Source organism: Scylla paramamosain, chromosome 10 (assembly GCF_035594125.1).
Source record: "Scylla paramamosain isolate STU-SP2022 chromosome 10, ASM3559412v1, whole genome shotgun sequence".
Classification (NCBI taxonomy): domain Eukaryota; kingdom Metazoa; phylum Arthropoda; class Malacostraca; order Decapoda; family Portunidae; genus Scylla; species Scylla paramamosain.
The window spans coordinates 10,420,001-10,441,285 of NC_087160.1; the positions used below are offsets into that span (position 1 = coordinate 10,420,001).

Sequence of the window (21,285 nt, forward strand, 5' to 3'; positions counted from 1 at the left end):
AATTTACACTGTCAGTAAATCACGCTCGTTGTTTCGTAAACCCTAGAGAAAATGTGACCAAGAATGTGTAACGTAAAACCTTAAAATGGCATTTATAGGAAACGTATATCCTATTAGAAGTATGTTGTTCTATTTTGTTAAAGAAATAAGCTTTGCTGAAATTATTCTAAGAGACATGAACATCAATGTCTTCGTGTACTCAATCAAGGAAAAAATTTTCCAGCGAGATCTGAAACTAAAAATGCGAGTGTCCTTATGGCATTCCCCATGTTCCTGACCTGAAGTTTATAATATGATTGTCTTTGTCATAATGCAATACGAAAACACCATGACTTATAGGAGATGTAAAAACATATCTAATAAACATATCTTGTTATGTATAATATCAAGTAGACATGATTATCATTTGAAAATGAAGAGCGGTGAAAACTCAAACGAACACAGTATCATCACTCCAGACGCAAAAGACATGTAGAATCATCAGGATTTGAAGCGGCTTACGGCCAGCAGGCAAACAGGCGGCGGTATCTGATGCTGATGATGATGGTGACACTAGGCAGGTGTCTCCATCGGTGGCATGTACTGAATTAAATAATTGCATGTCTGGCAGTTATGTCGACGTATTCTGGGCTGTCCTTTGTGGGCGGAGCTTAGGAGCAAAACTAACTATCCGGTTTTGGACCACCAAGAATGCGCCTTTAAATTTCGATACTTTAATATAACTACAAATGATGAACCATCATTGGAGTGTAAAATATACATCTTTTTTTTCATTACATAAAAGAATCACCGGCTTCATCCATTAGCTGATAGGTTTTTTTTTTTTTTTTTCGGTCTCCTATAATTTCAACATTTATTTTCATACTAGTCTTTTAACTTCTTTTATAGCCTGCTATTTTCTTTTCCTTTTTGTTTCTTTAATCTAAATGCTAAGAAAGCATGAAATGTCAAGAGCATAGTAGTAATATATATATATATATATATATATATATATATATATATATATATATATATATATATATATATATATATATATATATATATATATATATATATATATATATATATATATATATATATATATATATATATATATATATATATATATATATATATATATATATATATATATATATATATATATATATATATATATATATATATATATATATATATATATATATATATATATATATATATATATATGTGTGTGTGTGTGTGTGTGTGTGTGTGTAATTTATTTATTTATTTTATGTAGGAGGGGCACCGGCCAAGGGCAACAAAAAAAAAAAAAATTATTGAGGTGCCGGTCCCCGTACAGACTCGAATGCATAAGTCATAAATACAAGATAAGTGTTTTGGAACCTCCCTCTTGAAAGAATTCATGTCATAGAAAGTTGGAAATACAGAAGCAGGCAGGGAGTTTCAGGGTTTACCAGAGAAAGGGATGAGTGATTAAGAATACTGGTTAATTCTTTCATTAAAGAGGTGGACAGAATAGGGGTGAGAGAAAGAAGAAAGTCTTGTGCAGCGAGGCCGCGGGAAGAAGAAAGGCATGCAGTTAGCAAGATTAGAAGAGCAATTGACATGAAAATAGCAGTAGAAGACAGCAAGAGATGCAACATTGCGGCGATAAGAGGCTGAAGACAGTCAGTCAGAGAAGAGGAGTTGATGAGACGAAAAACTTTTGATTCCATCCTGTCTAAAAGAACGGTATGAGTGCAACCACCCCCCTGCATATGAAGCATACTCCATACATGGACGGATAAGGCCCCTGTATAGAGTTAGCAGCTGGAGGCGGTGAGAAAAACTGGCGGAGATGACTCAGAACACTAAACTTCATATAAGCTGCTTTAGCTGGAGATGAGATGAGAAGTATCCAGTTTAGATTATAAGTAAAGGGCAGACCGATTATGTTCAGTGTAGAAGAGGGAGACAGTTGAGTATCACTGAAGAAAAGTGGATAGTTGTCTGGAAGGTTGTATCGAGTTGACAGGTGGAGGAATTAAGTTTTTGAGGCAATGAACAATACTAAGTTTGCTCTGCCCCAATCAGAAATTTTAGGGAGATCAGAAATCAGGCTTTCTGTGGCTTCCCTGCGTGAATTGTTTATTTCCTGAGGGGTTGGACGTCTATGAAAAGACGTGGAAAAATGCAGGGTGGTATATCAGCGTAGGAGTGGATAGGACAAGAAATTTTGTTTAGATCATTGATGAATAAATCTTTGACCCAAGCTGCCTTCCCAGGTTGTATGGCCGTCTTCCTGTTGTGGAGTGCGTGGGCCCTGTGTCCTTGTTTGTGTTTTCTGTGCTCTCTCGATATCATGTGCTAATTATCTTCCCTTTCCTGGGTAGTATGACCGCTTGTTATTCTCCCTACTTTATTCATCTTCTCCGTTTCTTCTTTCTTCTTTTTTTTTTTTTTTTTTATGTAGGAAGGACACTGGCCAAGGGCAACAAAAATCCAATAAAAAAAAAATGCCCGCTGAAATGGCAGTCCCACAAAAGGGTCAAAGCAGTGGTCATAAATTGATGAATAAGTGTCTTGAAACCTCCCTCTTGAAGGAATTCAAGTCATAGGAAGGTGGAAATACAGAAGCAGGCAGGGAGTTCCAGAGTTTACCAGATACTGGTTAACTCTAGCGTTAGAGAGGTGGACAGAATAGGGATGAGAAAAAGAAGAAAGTCTTGTGCAGCGAGGCCGCGGAAGGAGGGGAGGCATGCTGTTAGCAAGATCAGAAGAGCAGTTAGCATGAAAATAGCGATAGAAGACAGCTAGAGATGCAACATTGCTGCGGTGAGAGAGAGGCTGAAGACAGTCAGTTAGAGGAGAGGAGTTGATGAGACGAAAAGCTTTTGATTCCACCCTGTCTAGAAGAGCAATATGAGTGGAACCCCCCCCCAGACATGTGAAGCATACTCCATACATGGACGGATAAGGCCCTTGTACAGAGTTAGCAGTTGGGGGGGTGAGAAAAACTGGCGGAGACGTCTCAGAACACCTAACTTCATAGAAGCTGTTTTAGCTAGAGATAAGATGTGAAGTTTCCAGTTCAGATTATAAGTAAAGGACAGACCGAGGATGTTCAGTGTAGAAGAGGGGGACAGTTGAGTGTCATTGAAGAAGAGGGGATAGTTGTCTGGAAGATTGTGTCGAGTTGATAGATGGAGGAATTGAGTTTTTGAGGCATTGAACAATACCAAGTTTGCTCTGCCCCAATCAGAAATTTTAGAAAGATCAGAAGTCAGGCGTTCTGTGGCTTCCCTGCGTGATATGTTTAACCTCCTGAAGGGTTGGACGTCTATGAAAAGACGTGGAAAAGTGCAGGGTGGTATCATCAGCGTAGGAGTGGATAGGACAAGAAGTTTGGTTCAGAAGATCATTAATGAATAATAAGAAGAGAGTGGGTGACAGGACAGAACCCTGAGGAACACCACTGTTAATAGATTTAGGAGAAGAACAGTGACCGTCTACCACAGCAGCAATAGAACGGTCAGAAAGGAAACTTGAGATGAAGTTACAGAGAGAAGGATAGAAACCGTAGGAGGGTAGTTTGGAAATCAAAGCTTTGTGCCAGACTCTATCAAAAGCTTTTGATATGTCCAAGGCAACAGCAAAAGTTTCACCAAAATCTCTAAAAGAGGATGACCAAGACTCAGTAAGGAAAGCCAGAAGATCACCAGTAGAGCGGCCTTGACGGAACCCATACTGGCGATCAGATAGAAGGTTGTGAAGTGATAGATGTTTAAGAATCTTCCTGTTGAGGATAGATTCAAAAACTTTAGATAGGCAGGAAATTAAAGTAATAGGACGGTAGTTTGAGGGATTAGAACGGTCACCCTTTTTAAGAACAGGTTGAATGTAGGCAAACTTCCAGCAAGAAGGAAAGGTAGATGTTGACAGAGAGAGTTGAAAGAGTTTGACTAGGTAAGGTGCAAGCACGGAGGCACAGTTTCGGAGAACAATAGGAGGTACCCCATCAGATCCATAAGCCTTCCGAGGGTTTAGGCCAGCGAGGGCATGGAAAACATCATTGCGAAGAATTTTAATAGGTGGCATGAAGTAGTCAGAGGGTGGAAGAGAGGGAGGAACAAGCCCAGAATCGTCCAAGGTAGAGTTTTCAGCAAAAGTTTGAGCGAAGAGTTCAGCTTTAGAAATAGATGTGATAGCAGTGGTGCCATCTGGTTGAAATAGAGGAGGGAAAGAAGAAGAAGCAAAGTTATTGTAGATATTTTTGGCTAGATGCCAGAAATCACGAGGGGAGTTAGATCTTGAAAGGTTTTGACATTTTCTGTTAATGAAGGAGTTTTTGGCTAGTTGGAGAACAGACTTGGTATGGTTCCGGGCAGAAATATAAAGTGCATGAGATTCTGGTGATGGAAGGCTTAAGTATCTTTTGTGGGCCACCTCTCTATCATGTATAGCACGAGAACAAGCTGTGTTAAACCAAGGTTTAGAAGGTTTAGGTCGAGAAAAAGAGTGAGGAATGTACGCCTCCATGCCAGACACTATCACCTCTGTTATGCGCTCAGCACACAAAGACGGGTCTCTGACACGGAAGCAGTAGTCATTTCAAGGAAAATCAGCAAAATACTTCCTCAGGTCCCCCCAACTAGCAGAGGCAAAACGCCAGAGGCACCTTCGCTTATGGGGGATCCTGAGGAGGGATTGGAGTGATAGGACAAGATAAAGATATGAGATTGTGATCGGAGGAGCCCAACGGAGAAGAAAGGGTGACAGCATAAGCAGAAGGATTAGAGGTCAGGAAAAGGTCAAGAATGTTGGGCGTATCTCCAAGACGGTCAGGAATACGAGTAGGGTGTTGCACCAATTGCTCTAGGTCATGGAGGATAGCAAAGTTGTAGGCTAGTTCACCAGGATGGTCAGTGAAGGGAGAGGAAAGCCAAAGCTGGTGGTGAACACTGAAGTCTCCAAGAATGGAGATCTCTGCAAAAGGGAAGAGGGTCAGAATGTGCTCCACTTTGGAAGTTAAGTAGTCAAAGAATTTCTTATAGTCAGAGGAGTTAGGTGAGAGGTATACAGCACAGATAAATTTAGTATGAGAGTGACTCTGTAGTCGTAGCCAGATGGTGGAAAACTCGGAAGATTCAAGAGCGTGGGCACGAGAGCAGGTTAAGTCATTGCGCACATAAACGCAGCATCCAGCTTTGGATCGAAAATGAGGATAGAGAAAATAAGAGGGAACAGAAAAGGGGCTACTGTCAGTTGCCTCAGACACCTGAGTTTCAGTGAGGAAAAGAAGATGAGGTTTAGAAGAGGAGAGGTGGTGTTCTACAGATTGAAAATTAGATCTTAGACCGCGAATGTTGCAGAAGTTAATGAAGAAAAAGTTGAGGGGGGTGTCAAGACACTTAGGGTCGTCGACAGAAAGGCAGTCCGACCTGGGGACATTTATGGTCCCCTCCCCAGATGGGGACTCCGAGGCTGGTGTAGGAGTCGCCATGATGATTTTAAAATTTTTGAGTGAAGGGTGTGTGTGTTATTAGGTGCTTGTAGTTTTGTGTGGAGGAAGAGAGTTGTCTTTAGAGGGCAGGCTGTGACTGCCCCCTTGTGTTGTGAGACACAAAGGGAAACGTTCAGTGAGGTCACAGCTGGGTTTAATGATAAGTTCACAGCACCCCCTGAACAGTGCTTTAGACCTCACTGGGAGTAATTATCGTTTCGGCAGGTGTCTACTGCCTCCTCCTCTTACTTATTCTATCTACTTCTCTTCTTCCTTCTTCCTTATTTTGTCTTCTTTCTTCTTTTCTTCTTTCTTCTTCCTTGACAATATAATATATAATGTGGTGTGGGATCACCACAGACAGAAGCCACAGGAGGGTAGTTTGGAAATCAAAACTTTGTGCCAGACTCTATCAAAAGCTTTCGATATGTCTAAGGCAACAGCAAAAGTTTCACCAAAATCCCTAAAAGAGGATGACCAAGACTCAGTAAGGAAAGCTAGATCACCAGTAGACGGAACCCATACTGGCGATCAGATAGAAGGATGTGAAGCGATACATGTTTAAGGATCTTCCTGTTGAGGATAGATTCAAAACTTTAGAGAGGCAGGAAATTAAAGCAATAAGACGATAGTTTGAGGGATTAGAATGGTCACCCTTTTTCGGAACAGGCTGAATGTAGGCAAACTTCCTGCAAGAAGGAAAGGTAGATGTTGATAGACAGAGTTGGAAGAGATGCAAGCAGGGAGGCACAGTTTCGGAGAACAATGGGAGGGACCTCTTCAAGTTCGTAAGCTTTCTGAGGGTTAAGGCCAACGAGGGCATGGAAAACATCATTGCGAAGGATTTGAATAGGTAGCATGAAGTAGTCAGAGGGTGGAGGAGAGGGAGGAACAAGCCCTGAATCAGCCAAGGAAGAATTTTTAGTAAAGATCTGAGTGAAGAGTTTGGCTTTAGAAATAAATGAGATGGCAGTGTTGCCATCAGGTTGAAATAAAGGAAGGAAAGGTGAAGAAGCAAAGTTATTGAAGTTATTTTCGGCTAGGTGCCAGAAATTACAAGGCGAGTTAGATCTTGATAAATTTTAACTCTCATATAATGAAGAACACATACTTGTTTAGGTCATGCTGACATAGATTGGCCCGGCTGGACAAAGCCTTTGTTAACTTGTGCTTTACAAGAAATGAACGGATCAGACTTGACTACTTTTACATTTTTTATGTATATACACATACATAGACCTTAATTATCTATATGAAATAGAACAAAATTTATATATATATATATATATATATATATATATATATATATATATATATATATATATATATATATATATATATATATATATATATATATATATATATATATATCCATTTAGGCTGTTTTTTTTGTAGTATTTTTTTGGGTGTTTTTATATATATATTTATTTATTTATCTTTTTTTTTTTATGACAACCCTGTCCTATACTGACTACAGTACAGTAAACAGCTACTGTATTGTACAGTATGAAGTTGTTGCATGACTTAAGTAATGATGCGAGGTGTTTGTTGTTCACACAGTTTAGGGTTCAGTATTAAGAGCAACGAATAGGTAGGTTTAAATATTTTCTCAGTAATCATTTTCATCTCGTAAAATCAGTATTATTTTAACGATTACTTATGTTTAAATATTTTTCATTGTCATTTTTCTCTTTCATCTCGTATTTTTTTTTTATTTTTATTTTTATTTATTTATCTATTTATTTGTATTTCCCCGTTACTTTTGTTTCGTCCCTTCCCAGGACAGCGAGTGAGTGCATTTATTTTATCACGCGTTAGTGGTGGTAACTTTGATGTAGTATTTTTATGTATTTATTTTATTTTTTTATTTTTTTTTAATGATGTAGTGGCAGAAGTGCAAAAAAGATGCGTCCAGTCTATCCTAGTAAGTCAGTATCAGTGGTATCGTGATTCGTCCACGTTAGCCTAGCATTGGACTTCCCACTTCAGTATCGGCCATTTCTTAGGAGGCTTCGGCATGTTCTCTATATCGGCATCATGATAGAGATTCTTACTAGCTAAAATAATGATATTTACATAGTTCTTGATCTAAGAATTTACGCCATTAATTTTTGTTATGACTTGCATCAGGTGAAAATGAATAAGGATGAGTAGTTTTTCGAACCGGGATGGGATGTTACTTCGTGTCCCTGTTTCTATTATTATGTTCCAAAACCTATATATTTTCTTAAAAGCCTCATAATATATATTAGGATAATTTATTGGTACCTCAAATGCATTAATATATGTGCTAAAATGACTTAGCAGAAAATGAAAGTCACCGTCATTTCGGTTCCTTTAGGTTACTATTTTCTAATACCTGCATTTTGTCTTGAAATATTAATTCTTATGGTATGTGAATATTAAAACAATTAAGTGTACTGAAATAATAAAAAAAAAAGTACCCAAGAAAAAATATGTGGATAGCCTTCGTCTTAGTTACATGGCCCTGAGGAAATCGGCGCCATGTAGTTTCCTTGGAGGAGTGCAAGGTGGAGTGTCTAGCGTTCGTGTGTCTTCGTTATCAGTGTTGTTATTAGAGTGCCGGGCTGCAATCCTTCACCCACGTCACGGAAAGATTACAGACCAAAGAGGTGAGTAAGGATGAAGCATTTAAAAGTAAGGAGGCAATATGTTGGAAAGAAATACAAAGGAAAGGAGGAAGGTAAAAAATAAGACGTATCTGTAATTACCGAGACTTCACTGCTTTTTAAAATGTATTTGTTTTATCTATTCTTTTCATCTAGACTTCCACAGAAACCTTAATCTTAAAAAAAGAAAAAAAAACATATTTGAAAAGAGGAGTTTTGACTGAACAATACATCCACTCCAACTGCATGGCTCGCGTCTTCAGGAGTTAATACTGAATAGAATCGTAATTTTGGAGGGAAGTTTTGGAGGGTCATCTTAGCATGTTTTGTATGGGAAATATAGGCAAAGAACACGACTTCTTTTAATCCATATCCATATATCAGGGACGTAATTGCTGTTAAGTCCAAGGAGGTTTTGTTTTGGATGCACGGTACGAGAGAGAGAGAGAGAGAGAGAGAGAGAGAGAGAGAGAGAGAGAGAGAGAGAGAGAGAGAGAGAGAGAGTTTTGCAGCTTCAGCCTCATAAAAAGTGAATGCTTGTAATTATTTCACCAAGGAAAATGCATGTAATAATATAGCCTGACTGTTTAAGCCATTCTTACTGGATATAATTATAACCTAACTGCATATAAAAAATAATTGCTTGTGAAATGTAAAAGAAGCAAATTTAATGTATTGCATATTAGATAGAAAGGCAAAAATAGTGTAACCTAGTTCATGGATTATAAAAAGCCAAGCATTATTTCTAATATTAAAGTAAAAAAGAATAAAGTATGGAATTATGCTTAATAATTTATGAGTATTAACTTATAATATAGCCTAGTGTATTTTATATATAGAGGCGCCAAGGCCACAAGAAATCTGAGTTTTCGTGGTTTCCTTGTCTCTTGTTTTAGGCAGCTTCCCCACAGGCGGGCAGGAGGCCAGTGGGTGGTGGGATGAGAGGCTATTACGCAGGTGTCCAAACTTTTAACTAGACTTCCCTTTTGATTTTCGAGAGGTTCCCGCGTCCTATTTTAAAATTCCTGCAGAACATAATTTTGTTATATTTTGCATTTTGCTTTGAACGTTTAGGCATTTCATTGTATCTCAGCGCAGTGATGAAAGATAGCACGAGACTCTCCAAGCTGAAAGTTTAGAATTGCATGCGAATATTGTCATGTAAACGTGATAGTAATTCTGACAAATAGCTGCATGCTTAAGGCGTCATCCAGCCAGGGAAACTGCTGGAAAGTATGCGGAGATAGGCTGTAACTATAGCGGATGGTGTGTGAGGGGACCGGCTGTTACTTCGATCAAGATGCTGACTGTTATTAATGTTTGTAATTGTAAATAAGGGGCTGGCAGTTACATAATGAGAAAACCAGCTGTTACGTGATGCTACCACACGCTGACTGGCAGTTATATGAAGGGAGAAGAGGTTTATTTTTTATTTTATTTTATTTATTTTATTCATTTATTTATTTATTTATTATTATTATTATTGTTATTATTATTATTATTATTATTATTATTATTATTATTATTATTATTATTATTTATTTTATTTATTTATTTATTTATTTATTTATTTTTGACGATAATAGATTGTGAGAGGCAGGCCGTTGCATGAGCGTGAAAAGTCATGTTATTAGATGATGAGGGAGAGCATAGGTGATGTACTAAATTGGCTCATAGGATGTTTTTTTTTTTTAATTTAATTTAATTTAATTTATTTTTTTATTATATATAGGAGGGACAGTGGCTGAGGGCAACAGAAATCCAATAAAGAAAATGCCCACTGAAATGCCAGTCCTATAAAAGGGTCAAAGCAGTAGTCGAAATTTGATGAATAAGTGTCTTGAAATCTCTCTCTTGAAGGAATTCAAGTCATAGGAAGGTGGAAATACAGAAGCAGGCAGGGAGTTCCAGAGTTTACCAGAGAAAGGGATGAATGATTGAGAATACTGGTTAACTCTTGCGTTAGAGAGTTGGACAGAATAGGGGTGAGAGAAAGAAGAAAGTCTTGTGCAGCGAGGCCGCAGGAGGAGGGGAGGCATGCAGTTAGCAAGATCGGAAGAGCAGTTAGCATGAAAATAGCGGTAGAAGACAGCTAGAGATGCAACATTGCGGCGGTGAGAGAGAGGCTGAAGACAGTCAGTTAGAGGAGAGGAGTTGATGAGATGAAAAGCTTTTGATTCCATCCTGTCTAGAAGAGCAGTATGAGTGGAACCCTCCCCCAGACATGTGAAGCATACTCCATACATGGACGGATAAGGCCTTTGTACAGAGTTAGCAGCTGGGAGGGTGAGAAAAACTGGCGGAGACGTCTCAGAACACCTAACTTCATAGAAGCTGTTTTAGCTAGAGATGAGATGTGAAGTTTCCAGTTCAGATTATAAGTAAAGGGCAGGTCGAGGATGTTCAGTGTAGAAGAGGGAGACAATTGAGTGTCACTGAAGAAGAGGGAATAGTTGTCTGGAAGGTTGTGTCGAGTTGATAGATGGAGGAATTGAGTTTTTGAGGCATTGAACAATACCAAGTTTGCTCTGCCGCAATCAGAAATTTTAGAAAGATCAGAAGTCAAGCGTTCTATGGCTTCCCTGCGTGAAATATTTTTTTTTTTATATGTAGGAAGGACACTGGCCAAGGGCAACAAAAATCCAATAAAAAAATATGCCCACTGAAATGCCAGTCCCATAAAAGGGTCAAAGCAGTGGTCATAAATTGGTGAATAAGTGTCTTGAAACCTCCCTCTTGAAGGAATTCAAGTCATAGGAAGGTGGAAATACAGAAACAGGCAGGGAGTTCCAGAGTTTACCAGAGAAAGGGATGAATGATTGAGAATACTGGTTAACTCTTGCGTTAGAGAGGTGGACAGAATAGGGGTGAGAGAAAGAAGAAAGTCATGTGCAGCGAGGCCGCGGAAGGAGGGGAGGCATGCAGTTAGCAAGATCAGAAGAACAGTTAGCATGAAAATAGCGGTAGAAGACAGCTAGATATGCAACATTGCGGCGGTGAGAGAGAGGCTGAAGACAGTCAGTTAGAGGAGAGAGTTGATGAGACGAAAAGCTTTTGATTCCACCCTGTCAAGAAGAGCAGTATGAGTGGAACCCCCCCCCAGACATGTGAAGTATACTCCATACATGGACGAATAAGGCTCTTGTACAGAGTTAGCAGCTGGGGGGTGAGAAAAACTAGCGGAGACGTCTCAGAACACCTAACTTCATAGAAGCTGTTTTAGCTAGAGATGAGATGTGAAGTTTCCAGTTCAGATTATAAGTAAAGGACAGACCGAGGATGTTCAGTGTAGAAGAGGGGGACAGTTGAGTGTCATTCAAGAAGAGGGGATAGTTGTCTGGAAGGTTGCGTCGAGTTGATAGATGGAGGAATTGAGTTTTTGAGGCATTGAACAATACCAAGTTTGCTCTGCCCCAATCAGAAATTTTAGAAAGATCACAAGTCAAGCGTTCTGTGGCTTCCCTGCGTGAAATGTTTACCTCCTGAAGGGTTGGACGTCTATGAAAAGACGTGGAAAAGTGCAGGGTGGTATCATCAGCGTAGGAGTGGATAGGACAAGAAGTTTGGTTTAGAAGATCATTAATGAATAATAAGAAGAGAGTGGGTGAGAGGACAGAACCCTGAGGAACACCACTGTTAATAGATTTAGGAGAAGAACAGTGACCGTCTACCACAGCAGCAATAGAACGGTCAGAAAGGAAACTTGAGATGAAGTTACAGAGAGAAGGATAGAAACCGTAGGAGGGTAGTTTGGAAATCAAAGCTTTGTGCCAGACTCTATCAAAAGCTTTTGATATCACCAAGGCAACAGCAAAAGTTTCACCAAAATCTCTAAAAGAGGATGATCAAGACTCAGTAAGGAAAGCCAGAAGATCACCAGTAGAGCGGCCTTGACGGAACCCATACTGGCGATCAGATAGAAGGGTGTGAAGTGATAGATGTTTAAGAATCTTCCTGTTGAGGATAGATTCAAAAACTTTAGATAGGCAGGAAATTAAAGCAATAGGACGGTAGTTTGAGGGATTAGAACGGTCACCCTTTTTAGGAACAGGTTGAATGTAGGCAAACTTCCAGCTAGAAGGAAAGGTGGATGTTGACAGACAGAGTTGAAAGAGTTTGACTAGGCAAAGTGCAAGCACGGAGGCACAGTTTCGGAGAACAATAGGAAGGACCCCATCAGGTCCATAAGCCTTCCGAGGGTTTAGGCCAACGAGGGCATGGAAAACATCATTGCGAAGGATTTTAATACGTGGCATGAAGTAGTCAGAGGATGGAGGAGAGGAAGGAACAAGCCCAGAATCGTCCAAGTTAGAGTTTTTAGCAAAGGTTTGAGCGAAGAGTTCAGCTTTGGAAATAGATATTTCTAATATATATATATATATATATATATATATATATATATATATATATATATATATATATATATATATATATATATATATATATATATATTAATTTCCTGCCTATCTAAAGTTTTTGAATCTATCCTCAACAGGAAGATTCTTAAACATGTATCACTTCACAGCCTTCTTCTATCTGATCGCCAATATGGGTTCCGTCAAGGCCGCTCTACTAGTGATCTTCAGGCTTTCCTTACTGAGTCTTGGTCATCCTCTTTTAGAGATTTTGGTGAAACTTTTGCTGTTGCCTTGGACATATCAAAAGCATTTGATAGAGTCTGGCACAAAGCTTTGATTTCCAAACTACCCTCCTACGGCTTCTCTCCTTCTCTCTGTAACTTCATCTCAAGTTCCCTTTCTGACCGTTCTATTGCTGCTGTGGTAGACGGTTACTGTTCTTCTCCTAAATCTATTAACAGTGGTGCTCCTCAGGGTTCTGTCCTGTCACCCATTCTCTTCTTATTATTCATTAATGATCTTATAAAACTAAATTTCTTATCCTATCCACTCCTACGCTGATGATACCACCCTACACTTTTCCACGTCTTTTCATAGACGTCCAACCCTTCAGGAGGTAAACATTTCACGCAGGGAAACCACAGAACGCTTGACTTGTGATCTTTCTAAAATTTCTGATTGGGGCAGAGCAAACTTGGTATTGTTCAATGCCTCAAAAACTCAATTCCTCCATCTATGAACTCGACACAACCTTCCAGACAACTATCCCCTCTTCTTCAATGACACTCAACTGTCCCCCTCTTCTACACTGAACATCCTCGGACTGTCCTTTACTTATAATCTGAACTGGAAACTTCACATCTCATCTCTAGCTGAAACAGCTTCTATGAAGTTAGGTGTTCTGAGACGTCTCCGCCAGTTTTTCTCACCCCCCAGCTGCTAACTCTGTACAAGGGCCTTATCCGTCCATGTATGGAGTATGCTTCACATGTCTGGGAGGGTTCCACTCATACTGCTCTTCTAGACAGGGTGGAATCAAAAGCTTTTCGTCTCATCAACTCTCTCCTCTAATTGACTGTCTTCAGCCTCTCTCTCACCGCCGCAATGTTGCATCTCTAGCTGTCTTCTACCGCTATTTTCATGCTAACTGCTCTTCTGATCTTGCTAACTGCATGCCTGCCCTCCTACCGCGGCCTCGCTGCACAAGACTTTCTTCCTTCTCTCACCCCTATTCTGTCCACCTCTCTAACGCAAGAGTTAACCAGTATTCTCAATCATTCATCCCTTTCTCTGGTAAACTTTGGAACTCCCTGCCTGCTTCTGTATTTTCACCTTCCTATGACTTGAATTCCTTCAAGAGGGTGGTTTCAAGACACTTATTCATCAATTTTTGACCACTGCTTTGACCCTTTTATGGGACTAGCATTTCAATGGGCATTTTTTTTCTTGGATTTTCGTTGCCCTTGGCCAGTGTCCTTCCTACATAAGAAAAAAAAAAAAAAAAAAAAAAAAAAAAAAAAAAAAAAAAAATATATATATATATATATATATATATATATATATATATATATATATATATATATATATATATATATATATATATATATATATATATATATATATATATATATATATATATATATATATATATATATATATATATATATATACATATATACATATACATATATATTCATGCATACATACATACATATATGTGTGTGTGTGTGTGTGTGTGTGTGTGTGTGTGTGTGTGTGTGTGTGTGTGTGTGTGTGATTCGCTATATTGTTTCTTTGAGACATTCACCATTTGATTACGTTCGTTGATTAATAGACTTTCAAGTAATTAATGATGCAGGTGAAGATTGAACTCAAACATAAAGAATCTTCCAACATTTAATATACCGTCCTGACAATTCTTCAGTATTGGCAGCATTTTTAAGCTGTAAGGGGAAAAGCACTTATCTCCTTTTTAATTATTGCCGTAAAACGAACGAGTGAGTGAATTATAATCCCCGTGATTGATGATCTCGCAGGCATTACTGTAACAGTGCATGGCTTCAAGGAAACTCTCTTCCCGGGTAACGATAATTAAAAAAGAACCCGGCCCTTTTCCTTTTTTTTTTTTTTTAAATTTAAACATAGGTACATTATCACCCGAAGGCGCACTGCCGTGTGCAACCTATTTTAGGGGTGGGACACAACACACAAATATAAATATAAAGATATATATATATATATATATATATATATATATATATATATATATATATATATATATATATATATATATATATATATATATATATATATATATATATATATATATATATATATATATATATATATATATATATATATATATATATATATATACATTCTTTATGGACTTATGTTAATATTGTTAGCCGGGGGGTTGGGAACGAGCCCCTCCAGTGGTGTGCTGCTAACTTCACGTCCTGGGTATCCATCCCCCTGATATGAGGGACGGAGGACGCGAAGACGTTCCACAGTCTAGACACTCGCCCCCAAAAGATGCGCTGGTGTTGGCTGGAGCGGGAACGCGGCACTTCCACTGAGTCACCACTGGATAACACCATTCTCGTGTCCCGCGAGGTGACTCTGGTGGGCAGCCGTAGTCCCGCCAGATGTGGCACACCCTGCACCTGTGCCTTGTGGAACACCACAAGGGCCGCCACGTCCCTTCGGTGTTCTAGCGTGTCGACGGGAGCCTCAGGATGGGCTGGGTCACCTGCTGCTTCCACCAGTCGCAGCGCCCGTCGCTGGATGCCGTCGAGCTTGCTGATGTGTGTGGCAGCACAGGACATCCAGGAGAGGGCGGCATACTCTAAATAAGGCCGTATCTGGGCCTTGTAGAGCAAGAGGCTCCCTCTCTTGTCGAGCAAGTTGGCCACCCTCCTCAAGGAGGAGACTCGGTGTGAGGCCTTAAGGGCAATGTGTTTGACGTGGCGGTCAAACCGCAGCCCTCGATCCACCTCCACCCCCAGAATCTTGACGGACTCCTGGAGTTCGAGAGGAAGGCCACCAGAGCTTAGCCCTCCCTCCACTGCTGGCTCGGCAGCGGGGGATCGAGAAACTACCATTGCCTGTGTCTTCTCCGGAGCAAAGGTCACCTGCCAGCGTGCCCCCCACTCCTGTATCACCCCAAGCTGCTGATTGATGTCTTCAGCAGCACGCACACTTTCGTGTCGAGGGTAGGTACAGGAGAGAGTGCAATCGTCAGCATAAGCTGAGATCGCCGGCAGCTGTCGGAGAAGATCGTCCACGTAGATGTTCCACAGGACTGGCCCCAGCACCGAGCCCTGTGGCACTGACGCTCTCACCGGGAGGGACTCGGACGCTTGCCCATTGACAACGACCTGGAGGGTCCTTCCTTGGAGGTAGTCGCCAAGGAGCTGAAGGAGGTCACCCTGGATCCCCTTTGCCCTCAGCTTTTCCAGAAGGCCCCCATGCCAGACCCTGTCGAAGGCGCCTGCTATATCCAGGCGCTCTCTCTCTCTCTCTCTCTCTCTCTCTCTCTCTCTCTCTCTCTCTCTCTCTCTCTCTCTCTCTCTCTCTCTCTCTCTCTCTCTCTCTCTCTCAGATTAGTACAAATGAGGATGATTGCTCGAAATTTACCTGATTCTTGGTGTTATTAAAATTAATAGGGTGAAGTACAAAAATCTTTATCTACTTTCTACTATTAAATCGCGAACTCTCAAACTCACTAGGTATTACTTTCATTGTGCTGAGAGAGAGAGAGAGAGAGAGAGAGAGAGAGAGAGAGAGAGAGAGAGAGAGAGAGAGAGAGAGAGAGAGGGTCTTATGAACTTGAGTGCCACTAGTATGTTTTTTTCTAGTTTCGCTTTCTTATGTCACATTTTATTTCTGGCAGTATGAATTAACCTTTAAAATTTTTAACTTTGCTGTTTTTTACTCACATGGGTATTCGTTAACTTAAAAAAGTTTGTCAGTTTATGGTTTGCTGAAGCTCTTTTTCTTTTCTTTTTTCTTTTCTTTTTCTTTTTTCTTTTTTTTTCCTTTTCTTTTCTCTTTCTTTTTCCTCCTCCTCCTCCTCTTTCCTTTTCCTAACAGCTTCGGGTGGAGGGATAGGGGGTGGGGAGGAGCCTTCTTCTGTACTATCCTGTCTTTCCCACTAACAGTTAACATAGAATAGTTGCCCAAACAGACTACTAAGGATCTCATGGTTGTTGTTTGGTCTTCGTTTGTATATTCCTTTGTATATTCCTCCTCCTCCTCCTCCTCCTCCTCCTACTACTACTACTACTACTACTTCAACACCATCACCACTACCACCTGTGCTGTACTACTAATGATAATAGTGTATAGTCCGTGTACTTGCATCCACTACCACTACCACCGCCGCTGCTGCTAACAACGCAGTGGCAGCAAGAGCGGCACCATTACCTCTTTGATGCAGCACGTGTACTAAATTAGGTGATGGTGATACAAATTACATTAGTCTAATGCCTTCGTGTCGTTATGTAGCATTGATTTAGTTAAGGACTGGATGAGATACAATGAATGGCTATTAGGTATATAGATTACAGAGAGAGAGAGAGAGAGAGAGAGAGAGAGAGAGAGAGAGAGAGAGAGAGAGAGAGAGAGAGAGAGAGAGAGAGAGAGAGTTTACTGATAATTTTATAATCTCACAACTGTTTTAAGTCCAAAGATAATTAACTTCCGCATCTCTTGACTTCAAGTCTAACACCTTTGTTATTTACTCTCATTATTCTTATTCTTATTCTCATTATTATTATTATTATTATTATTATTATTATTATTATTATTATTATTATTATCATTATTATTATTATTATTATTGTTGTTGTTGTTGTTGTTGTTGTTGTTGTTGTTGTTGTTGTTGTTGTTGTTGTTGGTTGCTACTGCTGCTGATGCTGCTGTCGTGTCCTAAATTCAAAACCATACCACTATAGTACACAATTCAATTAGATTTCTTTTCTTTTATTTCACTTATTTATTTATTCATTTTTTTTATATTTTGTCTCACGAAAGGACGATTCGTGACTCTATTCAGAATACAATACAATGCGAAGAGGAAACGTGATTTCTGGAATATACATACGTATTCTCGTGTGTAACCTTTAACGCCAAACCACCACCACAACCACAACCACTCAACAATAGTGGCCAGTGCCTACCTTGATAAAAACTACATAACAGCTATTCACTTACACCCACCACTCACCTCTACAGCACGCAGCATTCCGTTGTGTGTGTGTGTGTGTGTGTGTGTGTGTGTGTGTGTGTGTGTGTGTGTGTGTGTGTGTGTGTGTGTGTGTGTGTGTGTGTGTGTTCATTAGGTCCAGGAACTGAGACCACTCCAGCCACTGTCAGGTTACAAAGGGTGCAGCTCGGTGACATCTGCTCACCCTGACAGCCCTTCTCTAGTGCAATCCATCATTCTTCATCTTCTAGCCTCTTATCCACCCGCCCCTCTCCTCCCCTCCTCTCCTCGCCCCTGCCTCAGCCCCGTTTTTCCTCAGCCCACTCCTCAGTCTCCCTCTCTCTCTCAGTCTTTTAACAACAGCATACCGCGCCTAATCACACTACATCTAAACGCCACTTTCATTCTTCCTAGCTCACCCTCACTGTCCCTGTCCTGTCATTCATTCCTCCACGTCATCCTGCTCGTGTATGCCATTCTTTGTCCCTTCCCTCACTTCACTCTCCACACGTCTGTGCTCTGATTTTTTTTGTTTTCCCTCAAGTATACATGTTATGTTGATTTATTTTCCTTTGTGTCATCAGCATTTTAAAAGGTACTTATATTGTGTTCAGTTTGTCTTTCTGGTGTCATCTTTCTTTTATATGGCCATTCTTTACCTGTACACACCACTTGTTTTGTTCAGTTTATCACCGGGACTCGTACGCCAGGTAGCTGAGTGTCTTCCATACACGGCTGGTATTAATAACATGGCATTGTTCTTATGTGTTCTTTACATGAGGCTTCCGGTCCTTGTTTAAGTGTGTAGACAACAGTATTGCAGTAGGTGTGTGATGTGCCGCTGTTCGCGCCACTCTCTTAACCCTGTCATGCCATTGCTCTGCAGGTGTGGCTGTGGATCGCAATGTGGTGGTGCGGGACCTGGACAAGACCATCTACAGCCTCTTTTCATACCTCTCCTCGCACTCCCCGAGTCCCCGCGGCGGCCTGCCTGCTGGGGGAGTGCCGGAGGGCGACGCAGACCTCTCGCCTTTCCGTCCCGTGGCTGGCGTGGAGGCAACGTCCAGGAGTCATCTAATAACGCCCCCAGGAAGCTTTCACGCCATTTCCGGAGATACTCCTCCTCCCTTACCTGAGCGAGGCCCGCCAAGTGAGGCCGCCTTCAAAGGAACCTCCACGGCCTCGCCCTCGCCTTCGCCTTCGCCTTCCCACTGGGTTGCAGGACACCACGGTAGCGCTAGGGACAGGAAGTCATTGATAAGTTCCAAGGCTTCTAGTGATATTGAACTCGTTAACCTGTGTAAGAGTGAACGTGTGCGGGACCCTGGGATCCGCGGGAGTCTGCGGGACCGCACCAGCAGCCGTGAAGGACGGAACAGTGCGAGCAGTGGCGTGCCCGGTGGCCAGTGTCCCTCGATCAAGAGGCCCAGGCGCGGCAACAAAGCGGGATCAACACGGCAGCGAGGCTCAGGACAAAGCCAGCAGGACGACAAGGCGGAGAGTAATGGCAGAGTGGCTAGCGCCTCGCACTCCCGGCCCCGGCAGGGCCCTGGAGCCAGGGTGCTTGACCACCACTACTCTGAAATCGACATCTACGAGGCAGCTAATAACACCGGTAGCACCACCAGGACTGCCTCGGCCAGCCTCTCCACCAGCTCGGCGGAGGCATCACCCCCGCCTGTACCTCCACATCTCACAGGTGAGTGACGTCTTGTACAGCGGGGCGTGGGTGCTTCCTGCTCCCCAACCCGCTCCTTTCCTCTGTGTGATGCTTACACTTTCCGTGGCTGTTGTGTGTCTTCTTGATCTGTGTAGTTGTTCTGTGCTGTATTCTTTATACATATATATTTACATCATGACATAGATGCCATCGAATTCCCAGCGATGTGCCCATGAAAGTTCAGATATGAAGAATGTTAACCCCTCATTGTGTTTATATTCGTCTAATAAATCACATTCTAAGTAAGAAAACATATTTAAAGCATTTGATACTGAAATGAACAAAATGAAGACAATCCGAAAATTTTTTCATGAAGCTTAAGAACAAAACTTCATGGTATGAGTGCAATTCATCGTTGATATGTGAGTAGGTGTGTTGCAGCTGCCATGTACGTTGATCACTGTACAGCGCGAATGCATGAGTGCGAGTACAGCCACGACGGGGCGATAAAGGTTCATGTCAGCGGTGGAGCGCCTGCTCGTGGAAGTCTGCCAGTCATGCATGTTGCAGCACGTATTTTCCTTTCGAGACGCTTTGGCCTTGTTTCCTCCGTAGGCCTAAAGCGGAACGGGGTGCGCCTTGTCATGCAGGCTGGTTATGATTGTGCCATTTTTACTCGAATGATGTGTCTCTTGTAATGCTTATTAGTAACATCTCAAGATTACTGTGATAGTTGGCTGAATATACAGAAACCTGTATTCAGTTTTTGGGCACTCTTAGCTGCGCGAGTGTTTGCAGCATGTGCTGGTAAAGACTTCTCTCATCATTTTATTTATATATTTATTTATTTATTTATTTATTATTATCATTTTTTTTTTCAAGCAGAAGCAAATAGCAAGTCCAGCAGTGTGATGTGTAGTGACTGGTGCAGCACATTACTGGTGATGAGGCTGTAATCAGTATGAAGTGCCTCAATAGATGTACTTTTATTACAGTGATAGCATCAGTTAATCAGTTAAAAGAAAGAAAGAAAGAAAGAAAGAAAGAAAGAAAGAAAGAAAGCAAAAAGCTTTATGCGGGGCTGTTTGACTTAGTGGTCTTATCAGTTCCAGGTCATAACTTCCTCAGACTCGTATGCTTCGCGCAGTGACAGTCAGTGCATGCACATTAAGAAATACTATTTAATGTTTATTTTTCTACTCGCCTAACTTGTGTAGAAAATACATTAATTCCGCAACTACCTCATTTGTTGTGGGCCATTACGTGACAGTCGTGGTAAACTGATGCGTGTTATGTACTCGTGATTATTACTATTTATGAAAATGTGATTTAAGCAGATGATTAAATCATTAAAACTCTTTAACAGACCTTATAATGTGCCTTTACCAAAGACAGCGGCCGTGAACCACTCTAACAACAGGCAATGTGTGAACGTTTGATTCGGTAATGGCAAACTGTTTAACTCTCTTGCCATTATTTACGGGGAGTAGCATTTTGAAGGACAAAGGTAAAAGATATTTTCAGTAATTTAAGCATAATAAAGGAAAGCCATGAGGCGTCCTTGCCCGCCATCTGTAAACCTCTTCAGCACAATCCGTGAATCGCTGCCGCCGCCGCCGCCGCCGCCGCCACGTACCGCAACACACTTCGTAACGAGTATCGACAGAGTAATTACTTCATCGCGATAAACAACTCAAATCGTAGCCGGAGCAGAGAGTGCCAAGAATTGCCGTCCCGGAGGCTGCTAACTAATTTAGCGGCGGCCCCCCGTGGCCATCAATATCAATCTCGACCCAGACCAGCGGACCCAGTTGGGGAGGCCTGGGCTGGGGGGCGGTGCGGGGGGCGGCTGGCAAGGGGTAGGGGTTGTGAGGGTTTTAATTTTTATTCTTATTTATGTCTAGCCGTGTAGTACCCAGGCGGGGGAGGAGGGGGTGTGGAGGAGCTGGAGGGGAGCGAGGGTT

The 21,285-nt window shown here is 41.2% G+C and overlaps 1 protein-coding gene across 2 annotated transcripts in view; it reads left to right on the forward strand.

Moving 5' to 3' along the window:
• Positions 1 to 19,514, forward strand: part of LOC135104231 (uncharacterized) — a 78,076-nt gene extending 58,562 nt beyond the window's left edge. Inside the window, exons 1-2 of one of the 2 annotated variants that reach the window (XM_064011385.1) lie at positions 7,925 to 8,097; positions 18,548 to 19,514. In XM_064011385.1, the coding sequence (XP_063867455.1) occupies positions 7,947 to 8,097; positions 18,548 to 19,368 (972 nt within the window). In that variant the 5' untranslated portion in view covers positions 7,925 to 7,946 and the 3' untranslated portion in view covers positions 19,369 to 19,514. Of the gene's footprint in view, positions 1 to 7,924; positions 8,098 to 18,547 lie in introns of those variants that run through there. The other variant, XM_064011386.1, reaches the window with a different exon arrangement.
• Positions 19,515 to 21,285: the final 1,771 nt, after the last annotated feature.